Genomic DNA, 13,398 nt, shown 5'->3' with positions numbered 1-13,398 from the left:
GGGCCAAAAAATAAGGCCTAATCAAACCGAATTAGACTGGGCTGCCTTCATCATCCTTTCTTTTAATCTTTCTCTTAAATCTGTTTGTAGTTCTATTTGGACCCATTACCCACAGGTTTTGTAAATCTGTTTACACCAATACAACTGTACAGGTTTTGTTAATCTGCCTAAACCAATACAGTTGTAGAAGGAACACAGTCCCTACCAATCTCCTCTTTTTCTTCTTTTCTTCTCTCTTGCGGTTGAGATGCTCTGAACTTGTTAATGTATCAGAGCCATCAACCCCACTCTGTCAATGATACATCCGTGTACAGCCACCTGGAATCTTGGATACCTCATATACCAGTTGGGGACCTCTCCACCTAACAGCCTAAGCTTTCAGGTTGGACATTTCAAGAAGGGCGTACCCAGTGCACAAGGCCCTTGCTACTGCAGGATCTGGGGAGGGGCATATGTACACAGCCTTACCCCCCCTCCCCCACTTTTGTGGAGAGGCTGTTTCCTTCTTAGAACCCGCAACCAACAGGTTGCAATAGAGCAACCTTACCGTTGTGTCGAAGCCCGCCCAACCTCTTTTGGGTTGGACATTTTAACATTGGCAATACTGAACAAGCCAGAACACAAAATTTATGACTTCTATTTACCTCTCTGCCAGCCACTTTTTGTTGATGAATCACTTGTCTCAAAGAATATCTTTTACCAGGAGTAACAGAGTCATTGAAAGACTCCCCAAGAGGAACTTTAGAAGGGATTAAGAAATCCATACACTTGCCATAAGGAGGACAATCCAGCCAACCTGGAAAATAATAACAATATGAGTAAAATAAAAGTGGATGTAAATGAGGAAATTGAGAGTAATCTGAACCATTTTGACAATTTAAATATGTAATAAATGAATGAAGCTAAATAAAGAAGATGAATATGTTAACAGATAGAAACATAATCAACTGAATTGACAACCCATTAAATCTAGGAATAGAATTCCCATTTTTCTTCTTTCTATTGGCAACAGTGTATACCAAGTCCCTAGAGGCCTAGAGGCCTAGAGGCTAGATCATACACCTTGGGGCTCACCAAATCCTCCAACTTTGTGTCCACGTCAAATTCTGACACCCACACCCTTATCAATGTACATAGATTACATTACCCTCACATGTCACAGAAAGAGTCGCCAGTTTGGATAGAGAGAAAGGGGGAAATACAGCAAATATAGAACTGTCCACGTCAATTTCTAACACCTACACCCAAATCAATGTACCTAAATTCTAATAAATGTTCTTGCCACAGCAAGAACTACCAGTTTCCAGTTTGGTGGAGGGAAATGCAACAAACACTGCACAACCATTGAACATTATTTGTAGTTTTATTCAATATATGTCCACAAAAGACACGGGGCACAAAAATTATAAAATATTACAGAAGACAATAACAACATGAAAGGATAGCACTAAGATCCCCCCCCCCAACTTAATAATGGGATTATAAAGGAAAACAAAGTACCTACATCTCCCAATTATAATTAAAACAAAAACCTACCAGATGGAGGCTTAAATCTGTCATAAGATCTAGGTCTTTTAGTTTGAGAAACAAGATCCTTTCTCGGTTGCTGTAATGAGCGGTTTGGGCCCTCATCTTGGTATTCCCTTCTCAATCGTTGACGTCGTTCTTCACGCTCCTAATGCAAATATCAAAAGCAACAATAAAGCACAGAAATAGTAAAATTTAATTGAAAAAAAAAAAAAAGATATTCAATTTTGCAACTGTTCCAATTCCGCAAAAATATAGGAATGTATATAGGTTCATATCCAATTGTACAATGAAATATCGATGTATATATCATGTTAGAGGTACCAATTCCTCAAGCTATGTACCAAAAAAAAACAATTGCTATTCACAAAAAAATGCAACAGTTCAACAATAAAAGTAGATTGATGCTGCACTACAAAGAATAAACATAAATTCTTAAAGCAAAGATATACCACAACATTAAAGAATCAGTGAAAAATGCAACACTCAACGCCAGCCAAAATGAAGATACTGACAGCAACAATGGCAATAATACAATGTGATGCATATTCAAGTGAGTCCAAGAACACGATATGCAGGACCAGCTCAATGTCCCAATTAAGTGGAATGGATACGCTCCACAAAGTATTGAGTTAGTTTTGTAGATTAGGAACATTGGATAATAGGAAATTAGGTTATTACCATCACTGTTACTAGGGTCGAATTTGAATGGTCAAAACTTCTCTATTTCTTCTGACCAAAAAAAAAACCTTCCCTATTTCCATGATTTTGCTTTCAATTGGAAGGTTATTTAACTAACAATCAAAGAGACCATGATCTAAAGATCCCAATTATCCATCCAATAAAAAAAAAAAAATTTGTATTGGGAGAGTATAATCAATTTACTAATGGGTGCTGCTCTTCGATGGGTTTTTTTTATTTATAAGTACGACGGGATTTTATTTTGGCCAATTACAATAGTAATTTTATTTTGGTCCCTAGTTATTATCAATATAATACCTCCCCCTACCCACGGTTTGCGGTGTTCTGTTTTCTCTCAAACCATGGCGTAGTTTCTCCGCTTCCTTTTCTTCTCTTTCTCCCCCTACCAACGGTTTGAGATGTTCTGTTTTCTCTCAAACTGTGGCATAGTTTCTCCACTTCCTTCTCTTCTCCTTCAGTCCTTCTCTTCTCTCTCTTTCTTCATGAACATGTACTGATATTAAGTAGGTGGAATATGATATGGTCGAGAATGGGAGGAGTCCATCTCCTTGGACAGGCCTTAGTTCAAGGTATGATCCAATATCATTGAAGGAATAGGCACCTTCAACTACTAGGATTAGCAGTAACAACACGAAAATATTTCTATCAACTTGCTCCAAAATGCTTATAGACAGCCCCTTCTATACAGTCGCTGGGAGGATTCTAGATTCTCAGTGGGACTTTCACACAGTTCTAGACTCTTTGACTATTTAATGACCTGTACATTTTCAAGCACTTACACAACCATCAATGAAACTGATTGGTTGACTGAATGAAATAATATCTTTAGGACTCTACAACTTTAGATAATATAAATAACTAACGAGTAAATGGTTCTCATGTTCCCCACACATGCATTAATTAGTTGGACTGATTTGGACTGGTTTAGACTGCTGGGTTGGGCTTCTTTCCTCTTACTATCTTTCAGCTTCCACTGGTCATTTTTCACTTTCCATTTTGTATCTAGTGTCATATTGCATCGTTCCTCAATTTCCATCTCTTCTTTCATATTGCATTCCCTATTAGAACTTAGTTTTCTTTTATTGCGTTTGGATCCATGTAGCCGACCCCATTAAGTTGGGATAAGGCTGAGTTTGTTGTTGTTGTTGTTGTTGTTGTTAGACTTATCCAGAATAATCTCCTTCACAGGAACAAGTGTATCCCAGCGTCCAAATGACTAGGAATTCTGGCATCCTTTTATTTCTGGTTTCTCCTTTTGTAAGTATTCAGCTGGATATGATTTTCATCAAATCTCCATGTCTAGAGAGAATTCAGCCCCTGATGAGTGAAGAGCTTGATATGATTCATAGAGATTAGGATTGAAGAGCTGAAAATCCGGAGCAGTAATCCAAGTGCTCTCTGTCATTAGTTTCCACTTCCATTTGACTAGAAAGTTGTGGTAACTCCCCTTCATTGAGGATAAAAGTTGATCGTCAAGAACATCTTTAATAATTTCTGTCTCTGGCTCTCCTTTGGTACAGTAGGATGTCGTATTCTATGATTATCTTCGGTGTCCTCATTGTGATGTCCATGGTAGGGGTTGATGATGCAGATAAGAAACATAATGGGCTTATTTTATTGGCTATTAGACTTATACCTAGAATTATAAAAGGACTCTTAAATAAACTTAGCAAATATGAAAATAAGCTACTACTAAGCCTAATCCTGTATGCCTTCCTCGTACCCACATTTTAGGCTCAATACAAAAGAAAACACATGGAATCAAAGGCCCAATGCATACATAACCCCACCCAAGGCTTATTTCCAATGAAATAAGCCCATTATGTGACTTATCTGCATCAGCTGAGATCTTCGACATTGAGTATAGGACGATGTGGAGATCATTTGGCAGCTCTAGTAAATAAGCATTAGACCCAAGTATTTTCATCACAGCATAAGGCCTTGTTTTTCTTGACTGAAGCTTCTGAAATGTCCCCTTTGGAAATCATTCAGGTCATAATATAAACATAACTTTATTTCCAACCAGAAATTCACCAAATCGCCTATGTATCTGCATCTCTCTTATATTTTTTTGGGTGAATAAAAACTTCATTACCAAAAGAGAGAAGAAAGAAGAATTACAAAGGGCCCCAAAGCGGGAGGGCCAAACCAGCCAGCCTAAGCGTTAGCCGGACCAACCAAGGAAACATTGGAGAGACCCCAGGATTGAACAATGGTCCTGTTCCTAGGGGTGTCTATACAAGAAGAGGGGGGAAGTAAAGATAACTTTGCTTTAATTTCAAAGGAAATGGAATCCCAAATCTTCTGGTAAGGCCGAGAGTTGGAGGTCCATTTTCTCAAATTGCACTCCATCCAAATATGGTTGAGAGTAGCACAGAATGCCATCTTCTCGACCGAGTCACAAGTAGTGGAGCCAGCGAAAGTCATATCAATCCAAATCCATTCTCTAGAGAAGGGAAGGATACATCTACGAGCAGGCCAGCATTTGAGGAGAACACCCTTCCAATTTGCAGCTGCAGTAGGGCATTCAAAGAAGAGGTGGTTCAGGTCTTCATCATTGTTCCAGCAGAGGCAGCAAGCACGAGGGACTAAGATCTGACGGCTGCGAAGAAAAGCTTGAGTAGGGAGACAATTGTTGAAGGCTCTCCAGGCTGTGAAGCAGTGCCTAGGAATGTGATGCTTGAACCAAAGGAGTCTATGCCAAGGGACCAAAGGGCCTTTCAGACGTACAAAATTCCAAGCAGCCTTGGAAGAGAAGGAGCAAGAGCTGTTTGAAGACCAAGTAACACAATCACCTCTTGAAGCAGCCCTTCTAGTGACCAAGTGGAGCTCATTCCAGATAGGAGTGAGGATAGGGCCAGGAGCCCAACCATTGTGGTCTAGAATATCAGCAACCAAAGAAAGTCTATGCAAGCCTGAGGAGTAAATGGATCTGGGGGTAGCCCGGTGAAGAAGAATTCCCATAGAATGCCAGTTGTCAAGCCAGAGATAAGTAGACTGACCATCACCAATGTTGGAGCGAATGACTTGAAGGACCAAGTGACGGCTGGCAAGGATTTTCCTCCAAACCCAAGAAGCATCAGATAAAGCGGAGGCAGTCCAAATGGAATCATGACGAAGGGGACCCAAGTAGATCCAATCCACCTAAATGCTCTTTTTTTTTTAGGCTATCTTCCAGAGAAGCTTGATGATACCAGCTGAGTTCAATTCTTTAATACGACGAATGCCTAACCCTCCTTCCTTCTTGGGAAGGCACACAGTAGCCCAACTCAAGGGATGAAGGAACCTTGAGGAGTCAAAGCCCTTCCAAAGGAATGAAGCCATAAGAGTTTCCAAAGCCTTGATAGTAGATTGAGGGAGCCCATAAATACCCGATCAGTAGATATAAGAGGCTTCCAGAACTGATCTAATGAGGACCAACCTGCCAGCATAAGATAGAAGCTTGCTTTTCCAGAGCTGAAGTCTCTTCCGGATCATATCCAACAAGGGAGTGCAGTGATGAGCAAAAAGTCTAGCTGGGATCAATGGAATCCCCAAGTATTTGACAGGCCACTGACCTTCAAGGAACCCAGAAATGGCTAGGAAGGCTGCTTTGTCAGTATCAGAAACTCCAGCAAAGAAGATGAGGGTCTTGGAGGGGTTGATGCGAAGACCCGATAGCTCTTTGAATTGCTGGAGACAAAGCAAAATAGCCTTTATATTGTTCATTGGTAAGTGCAAGATTCCTTTTAACATCTTCATGAATCTCATGGATATGTCTAGCAAAATCTTCAGCCTCTTTGCTTGATCTACCATCAGCAGGTAGTGGTATGCGGTCAACAAGTTGTTGCAACTTTAGGCTTGTAACTATTTCAAATGGCGATCTTCCAGTAGCCTTTACTGAGCTATTGTAAGTGAACTCCCCTATGCGAATCAAATCCCATGACTGCACCTTTCCTACACAAGACACCGTAGAAGATTCCCCAAGGCTTCGTTTGGTTGCAAGGGAATTAAAGGGAAAGGAAGGGAAATTTTCATACTTTAAAAAAGAAACTTTTGTAATCATTATTCCATGTAATTGTATAAATTACTTAAATTTTTTATCATATTTAGTAATGATACATTTTACATTTTATTTTTATTTTACATTTTAAACCAAAGGGAAAGGATGCAATGTAAAGTGAAATTTAATAACCATATATGGTATGATTTAGTATTAGTGATGTAGTCACATGGGGTAATGATTACAAAAGTTTCTTTATAAGTATGAAAATTTCACTTCCCTTCCCTTTAATTCCCCTTCCAACCAAACGTAGCCCAAAGTTCAATAAATCACTTCAGCTTTTGAGGATGATAGGCACGAGAGAACTTCAGCTTTGTCGCCATAAATTTCCATAAACATCCAAAAGTAACTTATAAATTTCGATCAGAAACAATCAATGTTGGAAGACCGTGTAACCATATCACTTCTCGAAAGTATATTACGGCTATTTTGGATGTGCATCAGATGTCTTTCTGCAAGGAATGAAATGAGCCATTTCTGAAAACCTGTCCACTACCACTAGAATAGCATCGAATCCTCATGGCATTTTGGGCAGTCCTGAGACAAAGTCCACACATATATCTTCCCAAGGTGCATGTGGTGCTGGAAGTGGTGTATAGAGACCAGTGTTTTGTCTCTACTTGAAGACTTGACAAACACGACATTGTCTAATGACTTTTCAACATAGAATCCATCCTCCACTAGAGCAGAAGTCTTCTCACATCCAACAGAAATCTATCCTCTACTAGAGAAGCAGTCTTGTCACATCCAAAGTGTCCAGCAAGGCCTCCAGAGTGAATTCCATACAACAAGATCACGTACAGAATTGCCAGGCAAGCATAATTGAATACCCTGGAAAAGGTAGCCGTCATGTAGACTAAAAGCTGGATGGTTGGTAGTGAAACTTGCTTGTAGACCCAGGCTGGGTCACCCAGCATCCCCTTTTGGTTTTTACTGTTCTCACATTCTAAATTCTGTCCAGACCTAACCCTCCATCAGTTTGACACCAAATTCAAACCACAGCATCCCCAGCCAAGCCCCTCCACTCGATCCACACTTCTGCTCCCATCCAATCCTCTAAACCCTAGATTCCACCACTCCCCCATTAACCCAAAAACCCTAAATTCCTGTCCAGCATTGTCCAGCCATCACCAGACCACCAAACCTTGGCCGAATGACCCTCTCTACACTTGGAGAACTCGACCTGAAGCCCTTACTCAAATTCCCCCTCTAAACCCTAGATCTCCTCTTAACTCTTTTCAAAAACCCGAAACCCTAACTTTCTGCCTTTCTAATTTTCACACTTCCGCTTATCAAACCATCACTGGACCTTCACTGATAGACTCCCCTACACCTGCCTAGCATAACCATCACCTCAAACCCTAACCTAATTGCCATATCCGACTCTTACCGTATTCTATCAGGTACTACAATTTTATATGCGACTCTAAAGAAACACCATATTAATTGTCATATTAATTGCGTATTAATACATATTTATGAGTTTTAACCAAACAAAATAAAGGGAAATTTACAACAACAAAAAAAACTGTAGTTTGAAAAAATTATGCCTGCCTCTCTCAAAAATTACATCCATCTCCCCTCTGAAGGGAGGTAGGCGTAATCTTTTCAAACTACAGGGGGGGTTTTGTAATTTTCCCAATACTAAAACCTAAAACCTAAAAGCCCAAAAGCCAGTGAGAAAACCCCCAAACCTGAAACCCGAAGACTCTCGTTCTAGCAAAGCACTCTGGTTCTCAGATATAAACAATTGATGTTTTTTTCTTTTTTATGGTATGAACTATACTTTGTGGATTTCATGGGTTATGTGACAGATAATAAATATATTTTCTTGTTATAGATAATGTTTGTGGATTTTCTTGTTTGATGAAATAATTTCAATGATGATATTTTGATTTGTTAAATGGTTGTCTACTTATTATTATTATTATTATTTTTACTGATACATACTATTATTTGTTATGTTAGATTGTGCTTGATGGATTACCTATCAACATTTGTTTTGATAGACATGGTTGCAGCCCATTTCAGTTTCTACCAGTCCCATAAACCCCAAACTGAAACTGACTTGATACGGGTTCAGTTCAGACAGTCCAACCGGTTCGGCCTGAACTTTGACACCCATACCATCAATGAAACTAACTTGTTGACTGTATAATAGTTTAGGACTCTACAACTTTAGATACTAACTATAACTAACTAGTTAATGCTTCTTATGTTCCCCACATGCATTAGTTACTTTTGAACCTTCTTTGACTGAGACTTGGACTGCATAAATTAGGACTGGTCTAGACTTATCCAGAATAATTGCCTAAACAGGAACAAGCTTATCCTAGCATCCAAATGACTAGGAATTCTGGCATCCTTTTATTTCTGGTTTCTTCTTTTGTAAGTTTTTAGCTATGTCTGATTCTCATCACACATCCAGAACGTTTCTTTTTTTCTGACCTATTCACATTTCTTCAAAAAAAAATATAAATCAATCAAGAAAAGCATTATTTCTGACGATTTCCATCTTTAAAGTTGAAGTCTTGTTATTTAACATTTTCCCTTATGGATGCATTACTCACACTTAATTCTAGCTGAACTAAGAGCCCCATAAGTGGATTTCTAAAAAAAAAAATCTCCCCCCCCCCACTTTTTTAATTATCTTTCCTTCTCTGTCCCCGTTTCTGACATTATTTTCTTTTATTTCTTCCGTCATGTTTCAGATCTTTTTGAACCACATATATATTTCTATTTCTTGTTCTTTTACCAATGCCATAAAATTCCACATTTCTACATTACCTTTCTTGTTCCAAGATCCTTTATCAGTTTATGATTACCATTGTTTTCCTGCATCACCACCATATATACATAAAGAATACCCTCTTGCATGTGGTCAATTATTAAACAATTGAAAATCAACAAAAAAAATTTAATAAAAATAATAATGATAAATTGATAATTATAATGATAATAATAATAATGACAATAATCATCTAGAAAAGTAAAACTATATATCGTAGATAGTCAATGGTCTAGACTACAGAGTGTACGATTTAAGGAAGCATCATACATACTTTAAATTACTACAGACGAATGGAATAAAAGCCAAATACATTCAAGCCCTAAAGTATTGCCCATCTTAGTCAGAAAGTTTCGAATACAATAATAACCACAAAGAAAATCAAAATAATCTAACTAACAATAAACAAGTATCTTCATAAAACAATCCAAAATGTATAACGTACAATTAAAAAAAGCATTTCATCAGCTATAAGTTTAGATCAGTAGAGACACAAAGGAAGCGGAGTACATTCAACAACCCAATGCATAAATTATCTTAGCTTACTTCAGAAAAGATGAAAAAGGAAAGAATAGTACTCTGCGAAAAGTTTCAACTGCAGTCTCTACATGTTCTTCCATTGCAAGTCGTCCTTCAACGTGATCTTCGTGATCATGATCTTCAAAGATCGCTTCATCATCTTCTTCAGGTAACGGTGAGGCATTTAAGTCCATAGAGAAAATCATTCAACATCCACCAAGCCGCATTTGGCAGTGTGTAGATATGTTTAGGTTGCTCAAGGTTATTTCATTAATATTTACATCAACAAAAACATTTCACTCATTGCCTATTCAAGAAAAGAAGAAACCATTTTTTCCTGTGAGACTAATATACAAGAAAACTAAGAATTATCAAACTCTGTAACCTAAACAAAACCATCCAGAACAAATAAAAATTGCAGCACCAGCACGTACACAAGCTTCACTAAATGTAACCGCAATCCATTTATGTACATTCTATGAAATCAAATTGACACTCCCAAATTTGCTATGTAACTATGAAGGGTAGAAAAAGTTGGGAAATTTGGTCTAATTCATCAGACAATTCTAATTAGAACAATTTTCGGCAAATATTTGATTCTTCAGGAGTGTTTTTTTTTTCCTTCGGCACTTCTTTTTAAGTATGGAGAGGGAAGTCTGCTTCTCATTCTAAAAATCACTTTGAAAAACAATCATGAAGACAATCTACTACAAGAAGGCAAAAATTTTAATTAGAAAGAAATGCAGCTCGCAGTTTATTACTCTGTCCTAAAATGAGGGGCAAGGGAGTACTTGAGCCATCAAATCCAAACATGCAGTTCCTGAACACACACATGAAGACAATTTTAAAACAGTTTCATGCACTGTCTCCCGGCTTTCTTAATTAGAAAGACATGCAGAGTGCAGTTTATTACTCTGTCCTAAAATGAGGTGGCAAGGGAGTACTTGAGCCATCAAATCCAAACAAGCAGTTTCTGAACACACACTTGAAGACAATTTTAAAACAGTTTCATGCACTGTCTCCCGGCTTTCTTCTTCAAGTCTTTTACAATTTACAAATGGAACGCTGTGTATCATCGTCAAACATATGGTCAATAGAATGACTCAGTTGCTTAAAAAAAATACTCAAAACGAATCTCTAGCCAACTTACCACTGGATTGTTTGACTACTGTAGGTTGAATGGTGGCACCCATATGGTGCTTACCTTTATAAGCTATTTATCATGTACTGGTTTCTACACTTCTACCCATATTATCAGGTTGGTGAAGCCCTGCATTCTAGGTAATGTAGTTCTAGATTGGTAGGAGATCAACTAGAAGCCAATACCAGGATCTGCCATGAACAGGGTAGTTCAAATAGGTCAAAATAGATGTTTTTGGTTAAATTTGGGTTAGGTTTTAATGGCACCTACGGTTTTATGGTAGGGTTATGCTAAGTTGATGTAGGGGAGTCTTCCAGTGAAGGTCTTGTTAAATTTGAACAAGTCTAGGCCTTTTAATTAGAATCGGCAGCAAGGATAGGGTTAGGGTTTCGGGTTTTTGAAAAGAGGAAAAGATGGATTTTTAGGGTTTATGATGGTCAGATGAGGGAGCTACTTGGATCGAGTTTTCCATAGTATGAGAGGATAATTCGATCAAAGTTTGGTGTGATTTGGCAGCTGGTTTTGTCTGGGCAGAATTTAGGTATTGGGAAAATTGAAAACAAAAGGGGGAATCTTAGGGTTTGGACTGTGAGAGGATTAGAAGAAGAATTGTTGGGGATGGAGATTGTTATCGAGATTCATGTGAGTCTCAGTATTAGCGCATGGTGTTAATACCGAGACATGTGAGAAGGTAGTTTAGTCATTTGTTTTATTTATTTTTATGTTTGATTTCTCTGTTTTGCCTTTGATAATTATTTATTGAAGTTTAGTGAGAGATTACACATATCGTGTAACCCATAGAACTAAAACTTGCAAGTGCGAGATCTCGGTTTTCCAAGAGGTCGAGACGAGACTTAAACTAGGTCTAAAACCCACCGAAACCAGGTTTCGAGTTGGAAATGCACCAACTCAACCGAGATCTCGAGATATCTCGAGTCAACTCGGTTTTCCAAGGGGTCGAGTTCCGAGTTTTAGTTCTATGGTGTAACTCTCGATCTGCATATCAGTTCTCCCTCTCTCTCCCTCTTGATTTTCTTTTCTCTTCTCCTTCTTTTTCTCTCATTAATGACATGGTATCAGAGCTTTAGGCACTGTCACAGCTCTCTTTGATTATCTTCTTCACTTTTCTGAAATCTAATATTGAAGATTGAAGGGTTCGTGAGAGATTGAAGCTTTGTGCGGCTTCTTCTATTTTTCGTTTGAAGGGGTGCAGCACCCTATGCTGTTTTTTGGATCTGTCTAGAGACTAGTTCATGTTCTAAATTAAGAACTAGGTCTCTCTTTTCGTTTGTGGAAGTATTTTACCGAGTTTGGTGGAGTGAAGATTGCATTGGAAGCTGAAGATTAAAATCGGCAGTGTTTTTGGGGTCGATTTTTCAGGGTGGAAAATTCGATTTTTTTCACAGGATTTTTGGATCGATTTTTGGACCCTATTTGCTTGACTGGATTTTTAGAAGTGTGCTGAACCAGTTTCCGATATTGCTTGGTAGGAGAATTTTTTTGTGGAGTATCTTCTCTTGGAATTGATTTTTGTCAGGGTTTTAGGCAAAACCAATTTTTTGTCCGGGTTTTGAGGTTCAAATTTTCCAGAATTTTTTCTCCTATTTTTGCATCTTTACTTCATCGATTTGATTGTGCATAATGGTTGATAATTAGAAGTCGGTGATGACCAAAGTTTTTTCTTCCTCCTCCAATCGTATTACTCAAAAGAATATGGAGGGGGTCACCAACTTTCAACAATGGAAGAAAATTGTTAAGTTGGTGTTGACCGGACGTGATCAGCAGGATCACTTATTTAAGAATAAACCTGATGATGACCTGTTATGGGATATTGTTGATGCTAGAATATTGGGACAGATGTTGAACTCTATGGAACATCAGATTGTCGCTTTGGTGACACATTGATACTGTTAAGGAGTTGTGAGAGTATCTTAATATTTTGTACTCTGGACAAAACAACCTTTTCCACATTTATGAAGGAGTTGTGGGAGTATCTTAATATTTGTACTCTAGACAAAACAACCTTTCCCGCATTTATGAATTGTCTCAGGAGTTCTATAAGGTTGATCGAAAGGGTCGTCCTTTGACCCAATACTTTGCTAATTTTAAGAGGATGTATGAGGAGCTTAATTCCCTACTTCCTATTACTTCGAATGTAGAACAATGCAAAGTCAAGTGGGAGGGGCATGCTGTTATGGGGATTTGGGGAGGACTTGGGAAGGAGTTTGATTCAGTCCATTCCCAAATTCTTGGTGGTGACAAGGTAGCCACATTGTCTGAAACTTTTTTCAGAGTTCTGCGTGTTTCTCGTGAGAATACTACTGTTGTTGATACATCAGCTTTGGCATCTTTTCCACCCAACCATGGGCCCAATAAAGGGGCTGGTAATCGTAATCGTGGTAGTGGTAATAGTGGTGGTGGTCGTGGACGTGGGGCTGGTTCTGGTAAACCACCTACTTTGGGTACTCAGGATGCTTCTGATGGTTCGAATTCGGTGAGGACTTGTCACCATTGTGGTCGCCCAAGACATATCCAATGTTTTTGTTAGAAACTTCATGGCAAACCATCTCAGCAACAATTTGCCAATTTTGCTACTACTATTGAGTCTGTTGTTTCTACATCTCCACCGCCTAAGGGTAAGACCGTGAAGATGTCTGATGAGGAGTATGCCCGTTTCAC

At 38.5% G+C, this 13,398-nt stretch overlaps 1 protein-coding gene across 4 annotated transcripts in view; it reads right to left on the bottom strand.

The window, feature by feature from the left end:
• Window positions 1-9,887, bottom strand: part of LOC122662197 (mRNA-capping enzyme-like) — an 84,898-nt gene extending 75,011 nt beyond the window's left edge. For all 4 annotated transcript variants that reach the window (XM_043857775.1, XM_043857772.1, XM_043857774.1 and 1 more), the window contains exons 1-3: window positions 9,638-9,887; window positions 1,537-1,675; window positions 645-796 (exon numbers count right to left, since the gene is read on the bottom strand). In XM_043857775.1, coding sequence (XP_043713710.1) covers window positions 645-796; window positions 1,537-1,675; window positions 9,638-9,784 — 438 coding nt within the window. In that variant the 5' untranslated portion in view covers window positions 9,785-9,887. The remainder of the gene's footprint in view (window positions 1-644; window positions 797-1,536; window positions 1,676-9,637) is intronic.
• Between the last annotated feature and the right edge of the window lie 3,511 nt (window positions 9,888-13,398).

Source organism: Telopea speciosissima, chromosome 5 (assembly GCF_018873765.1).
Source record: "Telopea speciosissima isolate NSW1024214 ecotype Mountain lineage chromosome 5, Tspe_v1, whole genome shotgun sequence".
Classification (NCBI taxonomy): domain Eukaryota; kingdom Viridiplantae; phylum Streptophyta; class Magnoliopsida; order Proteales; family Proteaceae; genus Telopea; species Telopea speciosissima.
Note: the sequence above shows the minus strand (reverse complement) of the source record. Positions and strands in the feature narration are given on the sequence as shown.